This window comes from Centruroides sculpturatus, unplaced genomic scaffold, assembly GCF_000671375.1.
Source record: "Centruroides sculpturatus isolate CEXI.00-Female unplaced genomic scaffold, Cexi_2.0 scaffold64, whole genome shotgun sequence".
Lineage (NCBI taxonomy): Eukaryota > Metazoa > Arthropoda > Arachnida > Scorpiones > Buthidae > Centruroides > Centruroides sculpturatus.
The window spans coordinates 7,233-34,222 of NW_019384335.1; the positions used below are offsets into that span (position 1 = coordinate 7,233).

The 26,990-nt window shown below is 27.2% G+C and overlaps 1 protein-coding gene across 3 annotated transcripts in view; it reads right to left on the reverse strand.

The window, feature by feature from the left end:
- Positions 1 to 360: 360 nt before the first annotated feature.
- Positions 361 to 26,990, reverse strand: part of LOC111631525 (alpha-2A adrenergic receptor-like) — a 56,024-nt gene continuing 29,394 nt past the window's right edge. For all 3 annotated transcript variants that reach the window (XM_023375790.1, XM_023375784.1, XM_023375798.1), the window contains exon 3: positions 361 to 2,653. In XM_023375790.1, coding sequence (XP_023231558.1) covers positions 869 to 2,503 — 1,635 coding nt within the window. In that variant the 5' untranslated portion in view covers positions 2,504 to 2,653 and the 3' untranslated portion in view covers positions 361 to 868. The remainder of the gene's footprint in view (positions 2,654 to 26,990) is intronic.

A 26,990-nucleotide genomic window follows, 5' to 3' on the forward strand; every position in this document is an offset into this window, starting at 1 on the left:
AACACTGATTTTAATTTTAAAGAAAAACTAATTAATTATAGCCTGTATTAGAACACCTGCGCCACTTATATTCATATTCTCTAAAATTAGGAGGCTTTAGAAAATACTAATGCCTATAATTGCATACGTAGGGCTTACTCACAATTAATCTAGAGAAGTTGCGAGTTGTTTTTTTTTTTCTACAAGAATATTATTTAAATTGTAGATAAGTGAATAACTGGGAATTCTTTCAGGGAAACATTTAATATAAATTGAATTTTATTTTATTATTTTTTTTANACCAATTGTGTGATCTTAATTAATGCAAAACATTTTAATTGGAATACAAAATAAAAATTTTAATTTTACTTTGACTGAAGTTCTAATTAAAGAAATTTATAATTTGGCGAAATAAATATCTAATAAGACACGAAAATTAAATGTAAAATAATTAAATCTACTCGTTATTTTGACATTTTAGAATGCTTATTTAGATAACAAATTGGCTACATTTGCAATTTTAAAATTAAAAATTATTTACAAATTTTTTTGCTTTATATTTTGCTTCTATACATATATTGTATACAAGCATACATTCACAGCATGTATGCATGTATATAACTTTTATTATTATTATTATTTTTTGTAAAATAGCCAAAACAATAAATATTATTCATTTTATTATATTGACAAGCACCAAAATTGACTTACCTATTAAACAGAATTTAATAGTGTAGTCGTTAACTTTGTGTGAGTTTTGTATATGTATATTTGTATGTAACATCACAGGCACTTTTAAATTTTGCATTATGGAAGACAAATACATTTACGAAAAAGAGAAACGACAAAACCACGGAGAAGAGTTTCTTTTTCTAAAAAACTCTTTCGATTACTTGAAGAGTATCTTTCTGAATGCTCTGCGAAAATCGCGATTGAAGATGGTGTAGATGATGGGGTTAAGAGCCGAGTTACAATATCCAAGCCAAAAGGCAACAGCAAATCCAGTTTCGTCTATGGTACAACTCTGGCACATTGCTTCTACAACATAAAGTACAAAAAAAGGAAGCCACGCTAAAATGAAGGAAGCCATTATGAGTCCTAATATGAGAGTTGCTCTTCTCTCTCTCGCTTTTGCGAGTTTTCTCTTTTGTCTCTCGGCTTCAGCAGTTAAATGAGAGCGTGGCTGTTGTGAAATCTTCTCGGGTTTTGGCTTCGATTTTTTCCTAAAACGACCGCACAGATTGATTTCACAATGTTCACTAATATCCTCTTCCGATTTACAATAATCAGCCAGAGATAAAGTTGAGCCATAAGGAGAACGCATTAATTTAGGAGTACTTAACAAAGCACGTTTCTGCTCTTGTTCCGGAGTGTATAGATGGGAACAATCACCTTTTTTAGGGGATTCGTTATCCGAACCCGATCTCTCGTTGCAGAACGTTGTCTCTTCGCACAAACTATCGTGGGTCCTGCTGAGATCTCCATTATCCGTCGAATGACGCGGACTGTCGGTTTCGATGATTATTTGGGGTGCTGGTGTAGCTATAATAACCGATGGCACCACTTTAGTAGTGGTACCGTTTGATTTGCTTAATTTCTCATGCATTTCCATATTTTTGTTTTTGTCCGGTGGACTAGGATTACTTAAAGTTGTGTTAGTTGTGGTAGTGGACTTATCTTTTGGCTGTTCGTTAGTGTATTCTGGAGCTTGCCGTGGTTTGTGAACGTTTCTACGCGCTCTAGTTCTTGCAGCCATGAATATTCTAATATAAACGAACACCATTACAATAGCTGGAATGTAAAATGAGCCGAGTGCTGAGTAAAGAACGTAGCCGATATCTTTACTAAGTAAACAAATAGGAAATTCTGAAGGTTCGTCTTTCTTCTTCCAACCTACTAAAGGAGGCAAAGATATTAACGCAGACAAGAGCCAAACAAAACAAATCATTGCCATGGCTCTCGAAGGAGTTCGTTTCTTCAAATATTCGACTGCGTGCGTGACTGACCAATACCGATCCAAGCTTATCATGCAAAGGCTGTTAATAGATGCAGTGCACAAAAACACATCCAAAGCGGCGTGAATGTCGCACCAAATAGTACCAAATATCCAGTATCCCATGAGTTCTTGAGCCAATGAGAAAGGCATTATAACCAAACCGACGAGAAAATCGGACACAGCTAACGATGCAATGAACCAATTCTGCACTGTTTTCAGGGCTCTTTCCGTGGCTATGGCAATACAGACCAACATATTACCCACAACTATTAATATCATAATTACGGTGACAAAGAAGGCAGTTAGAATAATTCTCAACTGCGAAAATCCATTAGGATAAGGTGTGTACCAAAGAAAATTCATCCAGTCGTCGTCTTCAGTGGGTTGAGCGTCTTGAATCCCCGTTGAGATGTTAGTGATGTTGTCGTAGCTATCGTTTTGCCAGAATGGTAACAGGGTGCCCTCGAGAGAATAATCGAAGTTACAGGGCAGTGAACAATTATTCTTTTCAATGAAATTTTCATACATTTTGCTTTTAACTCTAAGTGTTTACGTAACACAAAAATATCAAGTAGTTTTAAGTTTGTCCATAGGCTAAGAACACTTCTTGGTGAGGAAACAGGAAATAGTAAAGCAGAAGAGTTGTTGAATACATCGTTGTATTAATTTGTGAAAATCCTAGTAGAAAAATAATTACAAAAATGTTTTACAGATAGTTTTTAAAATAATTAATTATTAAAATTACTTTAAAAAATTATTAACTAAACTTCTGAATTAAAGAGTATTTAATAATTAACAAGATTAATTATTAATTTCTCTTTTAAAGTTAAATAATAACGAATTTTTAAAATCGTCTTTCACGCATTGCGTGCAGAATCTATCTTTGTTTAAAATAAATTTAAAAAATAAAATAAATTTAATACTTGTCAGAAATTCTTATAAACTCCTTTAAATTCGGATTTTTAATTTAAAAAATGCATTACATTAGCATATACATTAATTATAATAAATAAGATTCTAGGAACTTAGTCTAAAAAATACTTTGATAATTATTTTAAGATTCAAATTGTTCGCTCGGGGATAATTAAAAGGAAAGTGTTTAAATCGAACTTTACTCTCGTGAAAATAAACGCATTTCGATTACTTAATTAAGATTTAAAGATATTAATGCTTTAACACATAAGAGATTGATTGAAACTCTAAAAATGGATGCCTCATAACGTTATATGAACAGCCTTCCCTAAATACAAAAATACGTGTTTATTAGGCGTAGATTAATTAAAATATTATATCAGGCTCTAGTTTAAGAATATTTAGCATCATTTTAAAGTAAATACGAAAGAACTAACACAGACTCTAAAATACACCATACCCTTAAGTTTACTTTAAAAATGTAAATGTATTGATATTAGTTCGAAATATCTAGAATTATCTAGAATTTTTGAAAATTTATACTATTTAAAATAATAAATAATATGCCAATTTATTGTCACAATTACAAAATTAAAACGATTTAATATCCAAATAAACATAAAACATGCTCTTAGTAATAAGATTATGTTCAGTTAATTTTGATACAGACTTCTATTTATTAAATCCGATCCAGTGAAACATTGCAGATGGACAGGTTTAATATCAGAATACCCATACTAAATTACAGAAAGCACTGATGTGAATAATGATATCTCTGATCAAATCAACTGCACAACAAGAGTCTGGAATAACACAATGCATATAACATAAGATAAATAATATTCTTTAATCAAATTTAACAGCATATGTTATATTTGATTAAAAAAATTTAACTTACTGTCGTTTCAGTTATCAAAATCTGATGTTTACTGTTCGGATGTTGTCGAGAGATAACAGACGTAGAAACTTTACTATCAAAGATCGCAATCTTGCAAGGGTGGAACTATATCTGGCGAAACGCCAGGGTCTTATCAATCTCAGTTGTCACAGTATAAGCTCTCTAGGGAATAAAGGAGGGACTATCAACTACAACTGTGTATCTTCTACTTTACACGTTAACTGCTATGACTAAGTGATGCCTAGCATCTCAGGAGATGCTGAAGAGTTATGTTTCTCTTTTTACTAAAATTGAAGTACTAGATTATGGTTTGTTCATTTTTTCCTCACAAATTAAATATATATATATACACCATATAAACGAATTACGAAGTAGCTAATTTATGGTTAATATAAATACATCTGTATTCACTTCGCACTTTATGTAGCTATTTAAAAACAAAAATAAAAATTCGAAAAATTTTTAATTTTTAAAATAATTAATNTTTACTATTAAAATGAATCGTGTATCTTTCGCAAAAGTTATGTTTTAAATAAAAAATTACAAAATTTTAACTTTAATTGCAATCTAACGTAAATAAGTACTTTAGTTATCGCTTATTTACTGTTTATTTTTTCGATAAGTTCAACAATTTGTTTTTGTTTTCGAAAGCATTCTTTAAAGATTTAGTATCTGAAGGAGAACTCTGTTTCCACTCCAGTCTGTTGATGCCCAATGGAGCAAAGAGGATGCTGTTCCCATGGAAACCAAGCCAGTGCAAGAGGACACATATCTATGTCATATGTCCTTACTGATTATGCTTGGTGTACTATTATAGAAAGACTATTGAATAAACAGAATAATATATAAAAGTTAAATGAAAAAGCTATTTTAATAAACTATCTCATCCTATTTTTTAACGATATCTTCTATTCTTTTCTTATTATTTCACTAATATATTATACGTATTTTATAAAGTATATCATTATAAAAGTTGTGATTAAATACATTTATTAAATCTGTAAAATCAAAACTTCATATAAAAATTTATATAACTAAAAATAAAAATAGAATTTAGGGAAATCACATAATTCTTTTTCTTTCAATGAGTTCTCTTTTATTTCCTAAGCTTCATACAATACTGAAAATTTCAAAAGGTATATTCCTAATCTTGCCTTAAAAGCGCGCGCGCGCGCGCACACACACACACACACACACACACACACACACACTCATCCCCACACTCAACAGTAAGATAGGTTACACTTTTAAAAATATATTTTTTGATATAACTTTTCTATACATTTCCCGAATACCTGATAAAAATGAAAATAAAATTCTAACAAATTCACAGGTGTATAAAAATATTGATAATTTTTAACCTTTTATAAACACATAAAACTACAAAATACGTCATCCATAAATTCCAAAACGTTAAATACTTCAAATAAAACTTCAGTTTTATTAACGATTTAATGGTTAAATAAAAATAAATTCAGCAATAATGAAAGTATATTTGTGTTTTACCTAAAGCAATTTGTGTAAAAATAGGACCCAAAAGGGAAGCAAAATATAACATGAAATTTTCCTCTTCATTCTTCAGATGATCTATTCGTATTATATATAGTTATAGTTATTACGGTTTTTACAATGCATTCCACTGTCTTGATTGATGTTGTGTTTGGAAATCATCTCCAGAGGAAACTTGAATTAAGGAACTTTTGCTTCCCAATTGAAGGACCAGCTGTTGCTGCGGACAATTTCTTACTGATACTCAACTAACATTAAAGTTTTCTGTGTTTGCTTCACTGACAAGACTTTATTTCGAAGTTTCTGTTGTCGCTGGGTACAGATTTCATTTCATCTCATTAACCAACTTGAGGAATCTCTTCTTTCGCCCATATTAACAACCACTGTATTAAGTTATTGCCGCATTGAGTTTGTTCAATGAAGCATGCTTTCGGGCAGTGTTTATAAAGGCACATCAGCCTCTATCTGACTTTCTTCACAAATGCTTTCAGAAAGGTTGGGAGATTAATGAAAGAAGTCATTACAAAGTATTGTGATATCACTTAAGGCTATACATTTGCCTGATGGTTGGCATAATCAAGAACACCATTACAGATACTGCTCAAACTGCTGTTTAAAGATTCTTTTATACTAAACTGATGCGTAATTTTTCATCCGAAAATGTTATTGTGTTAATTTCGGACAATTTTCTTAATAAATTCAAAGATTATTTAAATATTCAAAATAAAAGATAACTAAATTTTTTTAAAATATGGCCTTCAATCTTATTAAAAGAATATTTATATTTCTCTTTAAATTATTTCATTTTTGATGGAATAATTAGAAAACCAGGAGTATCAATAACTCAACACTTTATTAAATATTCGTTTAATATTATTATGTAGTATTTAGAACAATTGTCTTAGTGTAAATCCACCCGCAAACATAACATTGAATCTATTATTCAGCCGCTAATGACAGTATTATGATTAGAATATGAGTTTCTCCACTCATAAACTCATTCCCAACTTCCAGTAATTATAAAATGCCAATAATTAATACGTCGTTTTAAACTATTACAATTTGAAATTTTATAACCACTTTTCTTTCTCGTACAAATCGTGTGTACAGGTTATAAATTGGAGCGAACAAACTTCACTATATTGCGAGTGGGATATTGCACATCTTATTTGATTTTCTCATATAATAGCCCGTTAATTAGAAAGAGATTATATTCAATTTATGTAGCATAGTATACGTCACGCACATCCAGTTCCTAATGTTTGCTTATCTAAACTATTATCTCAATAGCAAAACTCTGTTAGACAATACACGTTAGTGTATTACTTGAATAATTTATAATAGTTAAGATTTCCATTTAAATATTTAGTGTATAGTCTTTTCTTTTTTAATGGATGATAAATTTAGATTAATTTTAATGAAATCTTTTACTTCATCAAAGGGTATTTATCTTTATAATCTTTCGATCATCCGTGAGACTTAACCACCGCAAATCATATGTGTTTACTTATTGATCAACGAAGCATTATTGACATAAGCAATGTTGGAAATTTGTTCTCGTCAATAAGATGATCAAGTATCTCGATTTGCTAAATCCTTTCAATTTACTATATTCAAAATGCAAACAAAACATTGAAAATCTATTCTTGCTTTCCTTTCCTTTCATTTCGTTCGTTGAAATTATTATTATAATATTATTTTAAGAAATTCTTGCTTAGTTAATTTGAAAATCTGTACATTTTCAGTCCCGAATTAATTCCACTTTTAAATGATTTTCCTCGTATTGTTGACGTTACAATTATAATTAAATTATAAATGTATTTTGTACGGTAGCAAATATTTAATTTCGAAATGATAACATAAATTTTAAATCTTTCTACATGCAAATTTCAAAATGTGGTCGATGAAAAGGTGGGAAGAGGTTAGAAATATTATATTTAAGAAAGTTTCGGTTGAAAGTTTAGTTCCAGCATCTTCCTTACTGCAACATGTTGTCCACTATTCAGGTTCGAGTCACTAACGACTTTCGGAAGCCGTGGTCCGGCCAAGTAATTTCCGGTCACATGACTTCTCCTCGTGGAATAAGTCGGTACTAAACATCCGCGGGGCATACAAATGACCATAAGTTTTGCTTTGTTGAATAAATGTAGAAAACTAACGCCTGGAAACGTCGCCCCGAACAAATAGAATTTTGTGCGTACGTGTTAGATTTTCTTGCGCAATGTTGCGTGCAAACTTCTCACATAATCGATAAAACTGAAGAGCTTTTATACGATTACGAAATAAATCTGAGTTTGTTTCCCCGTTTGTTTATTTAGTTACGTCTACATTCGATTTTATAATCTTACAAATCAAAAAATAAAATAACAAGTCTCTCTTCTCTCTTCCAATAACTAAATATAATTTCATACAAAAACTGAAATCTACAATTACGTAGTAAATTGGAGTGAAAGGAGAAAATCTTAAATAAAAAAGTGAGAAATCAATTCAACTTTTACCGATGACATATCGCGAATAACGTATTTTCTCCCCCTCCATCTCCTCATCCGCCTCCTCCTCCTCTTCCTTCTCTCTCCTTGTTTCAAATGAGTTTCTAATTGCAAAAAAAAAGATAGAAGAACATTATCTTGGACTTAGAGAGCCACAAATGAAACGACATCCATCAATGTCTCAAAAGAAGATAAACGATCCAGTTGCCAAAATCCTATATAGATCTATATTCTATATTCAACTTCTATTAAGTAAGCCATCAAGTAATTTAACTTTAAAGAAAATTAATTATTATTATAATATTATTTTAAGAAATTCTTGCTTAGTTAATTTGAAAATCTGTACATTTTCAGTCCCGAATTAATTCCACTTTTAAATGATTTTCCTCGTATTGTTGACGTTACAATTATAATTAAATTATAAATGTATTTTGTACGGTAGCAAATATTTAATTTCGAAATGATAACATAAATTTTAAATCTTTCTACATGCAAATTTCAAAATGTGGTCGATGAAAAGGTGGGAAGAGGTTAGAAATATTATATTTAAGAAAGTTTCGGTTGAAAGTTTAGTTCCAGCATCTTCCTTACTGCAACATGTTGTCCACTATTCAGGTTCGAGTCACTAACGACTTTCGGAAGCCGTGGTCCGGCCAAGTAATTTCCGGTCACATGACTTCTCCTCGTGGAATAAGTCGGTACTAAACATCCGCGGGGCATACAAATGACCATAAGTTTTGCTTTGTTGAATAAATGTAGAAAACTAACGCCTGGAAACGTCGCCCCGAACAAATAGAATTTTGTGCNTCGTTTGAAAGGTGGGAAAATGGAGAAAATATTCAATTAATATTAAATATTCGGAGATTTTTTTTCAATTCAGCAAAACTATTTAATTTTGGAAGGATTCTCAAGAAAAATTCTATCAATTTTCTTTTACGAAATTGGATTGTTTATTTTTAAACAATATATAAATATTTATATAGCTATACGAAATCAAATGAAATTAATTGATAAAAAATAAAAATAAATAAATAAACAAGGCGCCAATCTCTAGCAATTTTAAATACGTAGGAGAAAAATTTATTTATCTAACAGTCACTACATATCTGAATTGAGCAGGATCCGAAATGTTTTAAACGTGAACACGACAGTTTCTACTGAATTAGCATTGTAATTGTCAGTATGTTATTCAGATTTTCTTCTCACAATTTTCAGGAAATGTTATTTATACTGGAGGTTTCCACTCTAAATTTCAATCAGGAGAGCGTGCAAGATTAAAATTTCCATTTGACTATAAATTCCCAAGGACATTTTTAATATCCAGGCAAAACTAAACACATTAAGAAGGAATTTTTTTTCTATTCTTTCCCCCTTTACAGTTATCGAGTGAAAATATTGAATTTAAAGTAAAATAATCGAATATCTTGATTTTCTTTTCCCATCTATTTTAAATACAATTTTTGAAAATATATTAATTTTTATTCTGTATGTAAATATATATATAGGTTATATAATAAAAATTCGTTTAATTTATCTAATTATATTTTTCAGAAAATAAGAAAATAAATCAGCCAACAGAGATCAGAATTCTAGATAGATTGGTTGAAAAAAAAAATAGCATAAAACAATAGAAAATCTTGGTCATTTTCCAATTTTAATCTATCTTCTTTACTCCAGGCAATAGAGAAACATCACAAAACATGTATAAATCACACAAAAATTCAATTGATCGGAAATATTTCTCATAAAAGCGTTGTAATATCAAAAATATTTTTTCGAAAATATCAAGTAAAAAAATTCAAATGGAAAGTATTTAGATGAATAAAATCATTCGGAGAAATTTTGTAAATATCCTCCAACATTTTTGAGCATGTGGTCATTGCTTGTAAAGAATTTTGGACTGTAGTTCCCTATCAAGTTGGCATATGTCCAACTACTGGTCAGCATCGATAGGGAAAAAACCGGAAAAGAAACGTGCTTAGGGAATTTAAAAAAGGAAAAGCATTTAAAAATGCTTAAATTTAAAGTTTCCAGGCCTACTTCCTTGGCATCAGATTGGTGGATGTGTAGTTAAACTAAAGGGGTGGTTTAGTTCTTTTTTTTCCATCTCCCTCCCTTCTAATAGTATATTTTCGAGTTATATCTTTGACACAAATCCCAAAATGTGCCCAATAAACATTAATTATTGCTCTCAAGAGCGAGAAAGAGAAGAACAAATCCCACAGGTCTTTAAATATATAAAATTAATTGTCTTTCTAATATAAAACTTGTCAGATAAAAATAAGTAATTTTTTGATCACTATTAAAACTTGAATAATGCAATACGATTCCTGATAAATTTAATTGGTAGGTATTTAATTACTTTCATAAATTTTTATTAATTTTCTTCTTATTTTTATAGTTTATTTTATAATTTGACCTCTGAACTTCATTCTTTACTATAAAATAATGTATACGTATACAAATATATATTCACGAAGGATTTAAGTAATCAAATTTTATTTAATAAGTTAGTAAATTTTAGCAAATATTTATGAATAGTCAACAAACTTAACAAAATTATGGTTAATTTACTGTTCAATAAATCTATACAGGAAAGCTTCACGTATCGATCACAAGTCGAAGTGTTGAGCGATAAAAAATATAAAAAAATTTTTTAATATTCTTTTAAAATGTAAGGCAATTCTAGTATTCTCCGCACGTTCAAAACAGATATTGTCATCTAGAGAAGCATCTATCGATGTTGGACATCTGTCCGGCACTGTGACATCTTCAACAGTATCAGACAAATCGAAATTTCTGTGTACTTTTGTCAACTTCTTCAACCCCTCTTTACCTTTCAGAAAGCTTAAGGTAGGAATATTCCTAACAAAGAGAATATTTACTAGAACGATAACATTTCGATAAATTTAGTTTTCTACACTTCCATAGCAGGAAGCATTTCTATATTTAAACGAGCAAAAAATTATTTTGACATCCTCACAATGCCGAGCTGCAATTTTTTTTTTAATCAAAATTTTAATTTATCTAATTCAAAATATATGCTCTCTACCTTAAATTAGTAATATCTTGCCCCTGTAAATCAAACTTTTCCTGGTAACAACTGAGTAATGCCAGTTATCTATCTAACTCCGTTCTCGAGATTAAGAAAGGAAAAACAGATAGACAGTCAGACAGACGGTAGGAATTTATAAATCTATAGTTTTTTTTCAAATTGTAAGCCAATTTTTAACTTAAAACAGGGTAGTTTGCTAACTGACACATGAATTACTAAAGTTAGTGGCTTGGGTTTTCTGATAACGAAAATGATTTTAATTAGTGAGGGGGAAAATCACAATAAGATTTTAGGTGTAATTTAAAATATAATAAAGGAAGCATTGTGATAATATATTTTTATAATTAGAGAAATAAAGAGAAAGAATGCATTGTTTGTCAAGTAAGACGTGTTATTATAAATTATAAAAATAGATGTGTGAAAGGTAATGAGAAAAATCGATACTTCAGTCTCAATAATAATATCAATGGTAATAGAAAGAGAATTGAGTTTTTGGGTCAAGTGCTCTTATCCACACTCCACTTCCAATTTAGCGAACGAATTGACAAATGTTAATGCTAACGACCAATAATTGCTTGTTTACAATGAATACAATAAAAGGGAAGAAAATTAAATCGTAATGATTTAACTGACGAATGTTTGCATTTATATATACAAAGATATTATCTGAAAAACATGACACAACGAATCGCCCATGATTCCTCTACAGATAACTAAATCATGCATAATCGGTAAGATTTATATAGATTTAATAATATAAGTTAAATTGTAAGTGTTTTCTATTATAATTACATACGATTGATTTCATAAATGTTTTCAAACTGATAAAAATTTAAGTATTTTAGCCGCTCGGTGAATACTTATGCTTGAAAGATAAGTAAATTCTTAATTTTGCTTAATGTGAAACGGCGTGAAAATTGATAAATTCTTTTGGAAAAAAAAGGAAATTTAACAGATACAAAGCCCGATTGTCGTAATATATACAAGGAATTGGAAAAGTAAAATGAATGAATTTTTGAAAGTTTAATTTTATTATAACATTCCAAGTCGCCAATCTAGAAATAGCGGGTATAACACTAAAGAGCAAAGGCCCTACATCTCGTTTGTCTTGATATAAACCTACTTCGTATTCTGTTCTTGTTATAAGGATACTTTTCCAACTTAAATTAAATGTAGTAGTTCAAAAACACCAGGGACAATTGAAGAATTCACAATGCATACTTCTATGGAGGCATTACATGTGTCACTCCTACAATTTTATGGAGAGACCTTTCAAGACTACTGTTGAGAAAAATATAAAATTTCATAAACTAGTGTATAATTATGTAAAAGTAAAAAAAATATAACGTACGTTTCGTCTTGATTTAACATTAGAATTCGATTGAATCCTACAAATAACGCACAATAAAACAAGTTTCTTTCTTAATCTGTATCGGATGCGAAGTGAAAATCGATATAATTGTAAAGAATAACTTGGCATTCACTCGATTTTTATTTCAAATATATTACAAAATTTACTCACATAATTAAAAATAAATGAAACAGTTAATAAATTGATAAATCTATAAATATATGCAAACAAACACGATTAATCTAAGACAATTTCATAACCGAGATAATCAATATTTTATCAGTTAAGGAAACGTGTTTAGTTTTTAAAAAAGACATTTTTATGCATTCATTTATCAATAATTCAATGTATTTGTTGCATATTTTCAGATTGGATAGTAACAAATCTTAATGATATTATCTTCTTACCAAATAAATCACATTATGCTAAACATACAACTTACATAACATTTTGCATGAAGAAGTAGAACAGAATCTAATTAAGTCTACATAATGTATTAAGAAATGGAAATTCACGTTCAACTTTTTATAAGGAAAAAGTTTAGCATTTTTTTATAACCAGATATGAAATTTTGTTTCCTTCATTTATGTTTTATAAATATTAATGCTTCGTGGAATAATTAAGAACTATTAGTGGTCATTGTGAAACGAGAATATTAAAATTCTTGACGTCTTTTAATTGAAAGATAGGTTATCGTTCACACCACCTATCATTTAATAAAACTATTAAAATTAATTTTCGTCATAATGTCTGCTTTAAATGCTATATTTAGATCTGTAATAAAAGTTAGTTTATATAAAGATTATATATATTAATCTTTCATAAAGTAATGTGAATTTCTTAATTGGGTTGGGCTGTCTCTTTCTCTCTCTCTTTATATATATACAGTATATATGTACAGTGGAGAGGGGAGAGAGAGAAAAGAGAAAGAGGGAGAGTAAGAGAAGATCTCTCTCTCTAGCCTATCTCTCAACAGCTTATGTATTATATTATATATGTGGAGGGAGAGATAGAGAGAGGAAAAGAGAGAGAGAAGATTTCTCTTTCTGTTTCTTTCTGTGTGTACACGTATATAAATTTATGTATATTATTGTCATATATATAAATTCCTTTCTGTGTCAGTAGAGAAATATATAACAGATAAATATACTATAATCAGGAAGCTAAACCATATCAGATTATTGATAAAAAGAGTAAACGATCAAACTGCTGAATTACACAAAATAAAATTTTATTAAATATCATATTAAGCATAATAAAAGAAAGCCAAACTTCTGAATTATTTAAAGTAAAATAATAACAGAAAATTATTTTAATTGCAAAACAATAGATGGATGTATTATTTTCAGAAGTTTATTCATCAAGTTAAATACTTTAAATCTCACATAATCTACAACAGCATAAACATTTTAATTCAGTATATTATAGAAACAACAACATAAAATTTTTTACACGTAAGCTTTATATATAGTTACCATTTTATTCAATTTTAACTTTAATAAAAGAATATTGCAAAACTTAAAACTCACCCTTAAACTCCATTTCAAAAACTTCACTTACAAGTTAGTAAGATATTGTTTATAACATGTATGAGTTTGTCGTGTTATATAAAACTTAAATACAGAAAACTCTTATATAATTATCGTTTGGCATTGTTAAATGTATAGTTATTTTATTTATAAAGTTTATGTAAAGATCTTTAATTATGTTAATTAACACTTTCTAGCATTTAACATTTGATATTCTTCACGGATTCGATTACCTGTTTAATTAATCTAGAAATCATGATCTTAATTTATTTTACTACTGTTTACATTCTTTACTGTGTATCTTTTCTTACCATTCTTTTAGTATGAGACAATATTTTTTTCCATTGCAAGGGTTGTTTCTTCTACCCATTTCTTTATTTCATGTTCATATCACTATAAAGCACTAGTCCATTTTCATGTAAATTTGGCATTTAAACGCCAAGAATTAAAAATTTTAATTTCAAAAGTAATTTCCTTTTTTTTAAGTCTGAAACTAAAATCTTAATTTATTACTACCATTTACAGTATGATCATAAACTTATGGCCCGTGACCAGATGAGTGTTTGGTAAAAGCAAGCCGCAGGCACTATTCATTTTTATATATATATTTTCGTTTTTACAAATTTGTTTTTAGAAGAAGCATGTTTAAAATTTTAAACGACTTTTGGAATTTAAAAACAAAAAAATTCCACAAGTTTTCGATCGTATCGATGATTATTTTAATGATATCGTTTTTTCGATTTATACAAGTATAATTCATTCGAATCGATTAAAAGTTTTTCTACATTTTTTTAAAATTTAAAATAAAATTTTCTCCTTCTTTAACTGCTAATAAATTTAAAATTATACATTACGTTTTTAATAAAATATTTAATTTTTTTTTGTACATAACATATAAACATTTATTTGGAGCTGTAAACGTAAGAGAAACTCGTTAAAATTTAAGTCATTCGAAAATAATTATTTTTCATAAAAAAAGAAAAATAATGAATATGAAATTATTATTGAATTTCTTCATAGTTTTATAAATTTAGTATGAAAAATTTATTTTAAAAATTAATATTAACATATATTCTTTTCTTTGTAAGCTCGTAATTTACATTTAATTACTAAGTATATAAAAACAGAGTTAAGAAATATCTTAATAGCAACAATTTTAAAAACATCTGAATTTATTTTTCTAGGTTTTTAATATTAAAGAAGTTTTTTCCCTTCTCTAATTAACATAATTAAAGTACATTTATAAAATATTCTTCTACCAAAATGTTTACTTTTATGGGATTATTTATTTCTAATTTAAGAAAAAAATTATGTAGATGGGATTTTTTTGATAAATCTTTAATATAATTTACTAAGATAAAAGTTACATAAGTAGTTTGGAATGGATTTCTAGAAGCTGTTATCTGTTTTCATGATATATATCACAATAAAATTTTTTTCATAATTAATTTCTGCTTAAATTACATGTAAAGCCACTCCTTTAAGATTTCTGAAACATAAAAAAAAAATAATAATTTGTTTTCTATTTTTTTTCTATAATTAAAAGCATCATTACTGAATATGTCCTATATAATTATAAAATATGAATCTCGTAAAAATTAAATATCCCTGTTATTCGCAGAAATTACCATTAAAAATGTTTTTATCATTAAAAATATACACATTCCTACTCGTGTTTAATATTTATCTATATGTTAGAGTAAAGAAGCTTTTATCTTTAGGAAATTATCAAGAAAATCTGATTTGACAGAATGTCTTGTAAGTATTTTACATTGGATAGCAACGGCAAATAATATCATTTAAATGTCATTTGTCACCATGAGAAGAGAAACAAAAATAAAGTCGATGCTTTATAATTTGATCAGCATATTATAGGATATTCTTTTATTCGAGTAGCTTATTACTTCCACAGATTATAACATTACTAAGTGAAGAAGTTTTGCGTTTAGAATGTCATTAAGTTCGCTTAATTTAACTGACTGTGTGTGTGTTACCTGTTATATAAGGTGTCGGTTCTGTTCAACCATTCGAATGTCTATTAATGGAAGATGAGAGTTCCGCTGTAGAAGTGCAGTGGTACGTTGTGGAATCAGCTAATGAACCATTGGTGAAGGATAATAAAACAACCGGCAGAATATAGTTAAAGGGCGAAAATTATAATATATATCACTACACTTTATTATAAATTTACTTTTATGTAAACTATAATACGTTCCAGTTTTAATGGCCTTTTTCGTATAAAAATTAACAGTTTTAAAGGTATTATCTTTTATTAAATACAGTGTTTTACAACGATTTTTAAGTAATAACTTTGAATTTCCTTTTGTAAATATCTCCTTTAGCATTTTGAATGTTGTAAGAAGGGATGGCCAAAGATTTATGGCACCGGGCCAAAAAACGAATTGGAATGTAGACCTATTTTTTGGAACGGGATATTTTGGAAAGTCCAACTGGTTTCAAAAAATACTTTTGATATAAAAAAACAACGTATTTTCTACATAAAAGGTTATAGATTTCCATCTTTAAACGATAAAAAAAATACATTGAAAGTAACTACAATTTATCCAGTGGAACGTGAAATTTCATTTTAAAGAGCATTATGCTAAAATACTTATGAATGATAACAATATATACTGAAAATCTCAGAAAAAATTATAATTGATTTTTTTTAATCCTCAAAGAGTAACATTTAAGCAGTATTAATGCAACTTTTTTTTTAAACAGAAAGAGATAAAACAAGCAACTATTATCAGTAGGAAATGAATTGATCTGTATATCAACCAATAAACTTGAGTTATGATTTTTGAAGGTGAGAAACCATCGAATATTATCTTGACCTCGAAAATTGGAATGTGAGAGAGCAACCGATTAAAAAAAAAGGAACAACAAAGGTCAAAGTTTGCAAGGAACATGCAGGAAATGAGAAAAACCTAGAGTATGATATTTTACAACAAAAGATCATGAGGTGAACTTCTAGACAACTTATCTTTCAAAGAACGACGTAGAAAGGAAATTTCGTTCCATTATATGATTTATGGTAGAGTCACCAGATTAATCCGGCGGATCTTTAGACTAGGAATTGAAAAACTTGTAGATCATATTTTCATTTATGAACTTAACCAGTTAATAGATAAAGAACTTGTAGATGATAAAAGATTATTAAATGAATCGCTTCAACAACTACTTTCTTGAGAGCGCTGATTAATTTTACTTGTTATAAAACGTTCACATCGATTAAAAATATCGATATTTAAAATAATAAACAGAATTCCAGCTAATTTACATTTTTCGACTATCCTTTTATTGATTTATGTAACGTGTTCTTCGAATAATACTGCATTTAAAAAAATTAAAATGAGTTTATTTTTTTAAATTTTCACTCGAAAATTTGCTTTATAAAATTATTAATAAGAAAATGAAAATAATTAATAAGAGTAAAATGAATTTTTGAAATTTGCATAGTGCAAAAAGTCTTCTTGTGTACATTTTTTAGTATAATTTGCAATTAATTAGAAAGTAATGTACTATAAGTTAATTTTTGATAAGAAACTGTAAATGGCTTATAACTTCCTAATCAAAGAGTTAATTTACTTTTTTTATAAAAGAACATTTTTCATGTTTTAAACAAGAAAAATTTATAAAGTGAAAAATCATTAAAGAGAGATGAAAAAAAATGTAAACAAATGTATAAATTAATTATTAATAAATATTATTTTTTAAGTTATTTTTATAATGAATAAAAAAATTCTAAATTCAATACAGCTTTCAGAATAAAACGTTTAGAGGCAGTAAGCGTGGAATTTATGGTATTCTGATGTGAGAAGAGACTTTATTTGATAATCTTATTTGCAAAAAACTTCCGAAGAACCAGTTTTACTTTTACTTTCCATTTGGAAATTCTTACTTTCATTTGATCATATCGAATGTTATAATATTTAAAAATATCGTTTAGATTAAAGTTTACTGAAATATTCCTTTCCATCACCAAGAAAAAGATAAGCTAAATCATGCGGTTGTCTGAAGAATGTATAAGAAAAACAAGTTCAATTATTTTACTAAAAATATAACTTTTAATGAATTCCGAATGTAAAAAATAAAGCATAATTCTATTAAATTGCCATTGCATTTAATAAATCATCGATAAAAGAACTTAAATAAGAAAGAGTATGACCTTCTTCGCAAACATCGGGTTCAAAAGATAGGAACAAACAAATCTATTGATGCAGTACAACCATCCAGGACCTCCTATCTATCACGTTATGTCTTCTTTTAGTCTATGTCGTCAGCCATGACGTCACATTCCTTATCTTCTGCAGTTGACGTCAAATGAACAATCTGATAGTTGATACTGTTGCGGTTTTACGGTAATTATTAATAGATAAATAATAATAAAATATACATTTTATATTTGATATAAATAGAATTTTAACGGTAGAAATTGACGTAAAAATTTTCATATTTAAATTTTAAAAAATTGAGGTGATTAAATACGATTTTAATCGTTCAGATAAATTATAAATTGGGGAAAAAATTATTTTTATTTAATTTGCTTCATCAAATAGTTTTATAAAATAATTTTTTTTTAAATACTAAGAAGTGGATTCGAGTATAACTTTTTATTATATCCTTATTCAATGGTGAAATATGAATATATCATTCGTTCATGTAATCAGATGGGAGTAACATAAATAAAGAAATATGACAGAAAGTTTGTTACACGTGTTCAGCAACACATTCTTGGCAAAAGATGATGGAATACATGACAATACCTTCGCTAGTTGAATTGGATTACCTGCACCATTATATAAGTCGTGCCATCTGCTACTTGTAGTCAACACGAGAAGTGTTATATATACCAATCTTTCTTGCACAATACGGCATCAAGGTTAGTAAAACATTGATCTTCAATTAAAAACTTTCACACAAAATTCAACATTCTCTCAGTTTACATTAGATAATTTATAAGTAACCTTAATGAATTTAGTTCTTTATCGTGCAAAGTTGTATTATTCTATTTTTAAACTGCACAAAGTGTAAGATTGCACAACACTTTGCGCAATGGAGTTTTAAAAAGGGAGATAGAAGACGTGTAATGGTTATTTTCTTCCGTTATTTTCTTTTCTTGCGGTTCAAAAAGATTCGGTTTTTCAAAGAATGATTTTTCATACAACTATCATAAATCCAATGCGGAATTGTAAATGGGTTCTCTTCTGAAAGTGTCACACGATGCCGACAAAAGACGCAAACTAGGTCGTAACAAAATACCACAAAAATAAAATCCATACATCGATGTAAATTATAAATTTTGATAAATATCAATTCAGTAGTTTCTACGTGATTAGAAACGATATAAAATTTATGTAGATTGATATAAACTTTTAAAATATATATTAAAATTTTTTTATAAAATATTAAATATAAATCTATTTTAAAATATTCTTACATCATTTAAAAAACAAAAAAAAAACAAAAAATTTACATCTTTTTTACTTCTAACAGAGGAAACTATTAAGTAAGTCTTGCTATTTTGAATTCGTTTAAATTTTCTGTCATTTTTCCAAGTAGCTAGAATTTTTGTACATAACAATTTTTTATGCCAGAAACCAGAAGAGGGGAGGGAAAAAATAACTAAACACAGAATAATATATAAATAACGCTATAATTATTTGCCATCTTTGCATTTTTCTTTTCTTAAATTCCTGATACTAATTTAAAATTTGAGTGCTTATTAATGCAAATTAATAATTTATTCTCTGTCATAAAATGCAAAGTGGGATGTTTTTCCTCGTTGTTTATTGTTGCTTTTATTTATTTATTTTTTAAAATAAATAAATTTTAAATTTGCAGGTTATAAGAAAACTTACGGAAAGTCAAACAGTTTTAATACACGATTTATTTCGATTTACTTGGTTTGTTTTTATTATTTTAAAATATATAAATTATTAAATATTTTTCTGTTTATTCGTAAAATAAAATATTTCTTTCTCTATAAAAATATTAAGTACTTTATATAAAAAAAAATTTAATTAGGATGGAACGTTTAAGAATGTTTAGAATGACGTTTATATATATATATATTTTAACTTTTATTATAAATAATAAACTTTACATAATGTTGACTATTGGAGAAATGTTTTCGAGATTATTAATAATACAGAATTGAAAAAAGTTACATTTAAAATTATAAATTAAATCTTGAAATTTAATTTATTAAACTGTTAAATAATACAATAAATTAATTTATTTGAATTAACAAGGATATTTTAAACAGTCTCTTAGTTTAAATTTTAAACCCTTTCAAATTAATTACTTTACTGTTTAAAGCATTTTAAGATACAAAGTCCCCTAAGAGCTTCAGGATATACAGGAAATAAAGTTAACTGTGCAGCCATGTTTAGCTACTTTCACTATAGTTAAACTCATATCATTCCAGTAGGATCTCACATTATTAATTAATGGAAATAAATGTTCGAAAATTAATCATATCATACCATTATGATAACGTTAAATTTAATAATTGAAGTTTAAATTTTAGCTAATTTTCAATCTCTATATGCTTTATTCGACTGAGGGAATATTTTAAAAAATGTTCAGTAAACATTTAATCTAAGAAAATTCAAGCCATAAAAAATAATATACATCTCTAGCTTCAAGAAATCTAAAAAAATAAAATAATAATAATAATAGAAACAATCACGATAAAGCTCGAACCTGCGGGTTATACTATAGGAAAAGCATTGCAGTAAAGCCTACACACAGACCACCCCAGTGCTTATTTTTTTAACTTAAATTTTGTATTTCTTCGCACGCTTCAACGGAAGTTTTCTGATTAACAAGCAGATTTTTGTTTTTCTATAAGGCAAAATTCGCTTCCAAAAATCTGTGCAGATTAGGAAATCTCAGCAGAAACCTCCAACGAAATAGAAATTGGACACGCAAGCTAGTTTATTATTCTACAAAAATTCGAGTTGTTGTCGATTCCTCAATACAATCACGCCAGAATTAGCCAATCACCGTCCAAGAAAGATGATTACCGATAACAGGTAAACACGTGTCTGTCCTTACATTATTGAATATAAGTCACAAGATCTATATTTAAATTTAAAAAACAAATATAAAAGAATCATTTTCCTATGGATTCACTCACACGACAAAGAAGAATTAACAATATAATAACGAGTTTTATTTTAATATTGTTTATACCACCTATTATTAAAATATAATAGAATATATTTGTATATACTATACACTGTATAGTATATAAAACTCGTGTGTATCTATTAATAAATGGGTATTTGTTGTGGTTTCTAAGTACATAAATATACATAAGATCCAACTTTGTTAAAATTCTATACTTTTGCAAGCGAATAATTTCAATATTTTAAAGTTTAATTAAGCCATTTTTATAATGAACCGTGAAAATTACCCGATAATAAATTTATTAGATTATCTTAAATTCTTTCATATACTGTATATAGGCTATATATATTTTTATTTTTAACACATTAGTAACATTTAATGTTTTTTTTTAAATTATAAATGAAAACTGAACCAAATGAATGTTGCAGAAGGAACAATAAATAAAGGTTAATAATAGAAGAAAAATAAATATTTTTATCATGTTCCTACATATTTATTCTCTGTTATAATGAAAACATTCTTCATACAATTTCATTATTTAACTCCCGCAGATGATGGAAAAAAGCCTGCAGTTTACAAAAGTAATTAAATTAAATTTTAACAAAATATTCAAACCTTCATAATTAAAGTGATAACTAATCATATATCTTAACCTGAGAGATGTCAATATGAGAATTCCAATGGAATGATGAGATGCACAGGCTATATTTATCACACTGTTCAATAATTAAAACGTACGTTATCGTTCAAATTATGATGATGCTCTTAGTTTATTGCTAACCGTTCTTTTTATATTTTTATTTTAAATTAAGTAGAATTTTATAATTTTTATTTCAGAATTAATTATTATTGTGAAATAACAAAAATATTTATCTGAAAAAAATTCTTCTTGGAGTAAAATAGCTTTTTGTGACACGCTAAGCTGCTAGCACTGTGACAAATGATAGAGTAAGGTCACTATTTAATATTATTGAATCACTATGACCATATTTCATTGTTATTATTTTTAAAAATAGCAAATTTTTAAAGAAAAACGAGAAAAATTATTGTGACATCGTTACAATGATGAGTTGCAATTTTTAATCATATTTTTTATTTATTTAATCTAAGATATATGCTCTCGATCTGAAATTAATAGTGTTTTGCCCCTGTACATCACACTTTTCCTGATAACAACAGATTCATGCCGGTCGTTTATCTAATTCCGTTCTGGGGAAATTTTTGGATTAAAATCACGTAACTTCCGGTTTAGACTGGAAGTTCGTATAAAGTTAATATGAATCTTCTGCCCCTAAGATTTCCATATCATTTTTTAAATTGAAGCCCAACACGAGAAAATTTCAATTTAAGATTCCCAATAAACATCTTAGAATCATAAAAAGTTATTAATTTTTATTGATATTTGGCACGTTCTTTTATTATTTTTTCGCTTCGTCATAATGTTTTCTATTAGTATTTAATTTTAAGTTAATTGTATTTCATTATCAAGGCATATGGCTTGCTCTTTTATCATATAACTGGAAGAGCACTTTTGCTGTCAAGTAGAAACAAGTGGGAGATGAGGCACACTCTTAACACCCATATTGATTTCCGAAGCAATTTCACTCTTCATTCTTCTTAAACAGTCCGCAAAACAAACTGAGAACGTTGATGAACTAAGTAGATACCATGCATCAATTGATGCGACTCATCCGTTATTTAAATGTCCTCCTTTCTCTTCCATTCGGTATCATTCCCAAATTTCCTTAGCAAAAATTCCAGCATAATTTTCTATTATTAAGATGAATATTTACGAATATGCTAATAACCTACTTCATAATAAACTCTTTTTTCGAAGAGATATTCAATTAATACGTTGTAGTTTCATTAAATTATATTAAGTAATCTTCATTAAGTTACTGAATATTTTATTACATACAGTACATAATCTATCGAGTATATTGAAAAATATTCTAATTATAGCCTGATTTTGTTTTAAAATATAAATTTAATTTTACATAAACTTATTTTTCTCAAATTTTCATACCAGACAAAGCGTTTATTACTCAATTATTTAATTTAAATTTCTAAAAAGAAATAACTTCGACCACTAATTTATTAAAAAAAATTGTTTTCTAAATCATAATTAAATTTTAAAATCAATAACAATTAAAATTTCCTTAAAACATAAATTTAATCAATAATAATGTTTAATAATTCATTTGCATATTTATGATTACATAAGAATAATTGTTTTAAAAAATATATGTTTTATGTACGAAAAATACGGAAACACGTCCTAAATTTACATATATAAAATGTTAATTATTCGATAAATTAAATATTAAATCCTTATTTTTACATAGATTATATCAATTCTTGCCTTATCAGTTATGCTTGTTTAAGGTGAGAAAAAAATAGAAGAAACTATTAGAAGAATTTTGGATGAAATTTTTTCAAGAATTCAGATATTAAATATATAAAATTTGCTTTAAAAAGTATTGCTTAACGCTCTCCACAGAAGCAAGAAGATAATTACTGTTCAGTTTTCTGCATTTCATTAATATTAAAATTGCTTATGTAAGAAAAATATGTGAATTACTTATAAGGAATTTTAACTAATCCACATATTTTTGTTGCATAATTGTACTTTACGATTACTTAATTTATGTACGTTTTGGGGTTACAAACTTAAATTAACATAAGAGAAATTATTAATTATTGTAAAAATTATCATTAGCATAATGGAAAATTAATTATCAATATTATTATTTTTTCAATTTGTAAGGAATATAATCAGCAAAATCTAAGTATAATGTATAATGATATTAATAAGAAAATACTTAAAGTTATGTCTATTATAAACTAGCTTTTAAAATTAATTTTTGTATTATATATTCATTTTTGCATGAATATGGACATTGCATGCAGGATTTTATCGAGATATGAATTTAACAAAATGGTTCCCTATAATGTTTTACAATGCAAATTCGATTATTCAAACGTCCATTGTATTAAATAGGCACGCACTATATATTTTATTTACAATACATTCTTTATAAATAAGAAGTATATACACAGATTTATATGAAAAAAAAATTTGATTTAGACGTACAGGATCGAATTAAAACTACGTGTTTATGAAAAATCTATAATATTTAGGAATGTAAACACTGTAATGTTTATTTTTATCTTTAAAATCCTAATACTAAAAGCCTTTCTGATTATTTTTTTCTTCTTTGACATGTGTTTAAATTGGATAGTATGATGTTTAATTCACAACAAAGAAAATTTAAAACAGGCTCCTTTGACCAGAATTGAAGGTGTAAATAATGTAAGTAGAGCAAATTGTGTTTTTGAATGAATAGAAATCAAGCAAATAGAATTGGTTAAATTTATTCGAGGATGAGATGTATTAGAATGGGCTTAAACTGCCGAAAAGCAAGGGCTTATCGGAGATGTCCTTCTTGCAGACTAAATTTCCTCTTCTCTATCATTTCAGCGACTTAATTGAATACGTGATGACATATGGTATCGAGGGTATACCCTATTAGGCTCGCTATCAGAATGTTACTAATGTCTCTCCAAATAATTCTGGTCAGTTTCATTAAGGCTAAATGATTTGTTTGGAAGTTTTTGTGGGGGGGGACATTATATCGAGATCGACAAACCCGGTTACTAAAATGTCTCTTAACAAATGGAGACTTCGTTAGGCTAATTGAATTTGAATATTTTTGATTTTGCAAGGCTACAACATTCCTTTATTTCTAATGAAGTGAAGGATCTTGTGTGAGAGAAATCGTTGGATAAGAGATTTTTTTTCTTTATCTGTATGAAGCGGTTTTTTTTATTAAAAAATTCTTAATGATTTTTGTAAATTTTATGACCATTAAATGCGGCGTATTTAAAGCACAGTAGGACAGTTATTAAAAGAAATGATCTTCTAAGTGGCTCTTGGAAGGACATTAATTTGTCAGGTGTATTTTCTATCCTTTACTTCTTTGGAGAAAATGATTTCAAAAACCGAATATTTTACAAATATTAAATTAAAATTGTAATATTTACGTTTCAACAATTATATTTTATTATATTTATAAGCTGAATATGTCTACTTTAAGTCGCGACAAATTGAAATAAATTGAATTTATTATTATACATTAAAATGCATTTGGATATATAAATTAATATTCTACAACATTTCTTCGTTAATATGCGACTAAAAATGACTTTTCAACGTCGAAAAACCTTTTACTACTTCCTGTAAGAAAATTACTAATTCGATAACTTCACAATTTTCTATTTCCAGACCAATATATTTATTAAATTAGCACACAAAAGTAAATGCACTACTAGATATATAGAAATGTAATTCAATAAAAAGAATGGATATTGTCTAGAGTATAATTTAAAATATTTATTTTATTAATATCAAAATAAAAAAAAGAGAGAACAGTACAGTGCATTGAATTTCTTATCTCTGAAAGTATCTTTCACACATGGCTTTGGTAAATCATTAGGCAAAATAAAGCTCGTGCTTAGGGCATCAAATAAAGGGGGAACCACAAAAATTTTTTCTATGTCCATGCAGTGCGAACTGTGAATGGTGCATATGAACCAGGATCTTTTTGTGGATTTTACGTTCAGATGCATCATTTATTGTGGTACCCGCCCAAAAAATAGTGCAGCTGAACAAGGCCCCAACAATAAATGCAAAAGTTAAAATATTTTCAAGTATATGGGGGCACCAAATTTAATTGCTTAGGACCTCTAAAATTCTTAATTCGGTCAAGCTTTTACAACATAATAGTACATAAGAATTATTTTTAAAATAAGCAAACAAGATTAGAATATTAAACAATAATAAATTTTCTAAATGGAGAGAGATTTGAAAAAAAAATTCTTGTAAAATTAAAAATGGTGTAAAATAATGATAATTAAATTTAATTTTACAATTAAATAAACAAAATTACTATAATAAGGGATGTTCTCATTAGTATATTATTCATTTCCTTATCTTAATTTCATGATAAAATATCATAAGCATAAAATATAGGAAAGAAAATCGAACAAATATGAGAAATCTTATTGCTAAATTCAATCCACATCACTTGTATTGTATCGTATAAAATTCTAATTAATTGAATTCTTTTTATAAATTTTATAGCAACTTCATATATAACTATTAAATAGATTATTCAAACGTAATTAGAAAAATTAAATAGTTTAAAGACAATTTACATCATTAAATTTTTATATTATTAATGAGTTTACTGATACTTATTATTAATAAAAATTTTTCTTATTGATTTAACTTAAAATCTTTTGTGAAGGAAGTTAAATCTTATGTAAAGAAAAATATATATAGTTTTAATTGATTAATTTCCTTAAAATAAATTCGGTTCGAGTGTTAATTAAATATATCAAATGGTCAGAAAGAAATACAATACAATTTATTGAATGAGGTCATATTGGTAAATCCTCTGTATATACTATAAGAAGCTTATTCCCTTTCAAAAAGCATTACATTATTTTTTGTCTTTAATGAAATATGACATTTAAGAAATTTAATTTAAGCTGTTCTGAAAGCTTAAACAGGGGAGGAGGATTTTTTTTTCTATTATAAAAAAATCACTCATCATTATATAAATATTCACCATTATTATTATTAAATAATTGAGAAGAGATTGTATTATTTATATAACAGTTTAAAACTTTTTATCGAAGGTGTATAATATATAGATTTAGGTCAAATGGTCTGTTGCTTCTTTCACCTGTTTGTAAAATGAAACAGGTACAGCACTTTCATCTGATAATATAATTACTTCTATATTAAGTTCAGCTTCCTCAGAAGTAAATATAAACAAAATGAGACGAGGTAAATAAATAAATATATATTATAAATATTTAATGCCTGTAAAAATTATTTATAAAGTATTTTGTAGGTGGTTATAAACAAACAAAATAATGTTATTTAGAACGTGAAATAACCTAATTGATTTGTTTTGTTTAGTACAGCTGCAATGTTTCAACATGTTAAAACGAATTAAAAACCATCAGATTTGAAATATAAATGCGATAAATATACAAATTATACATTAATATAAAAGATTATTTTGTAACAGATTTTATATTTAAATATTTATAATTTAATTG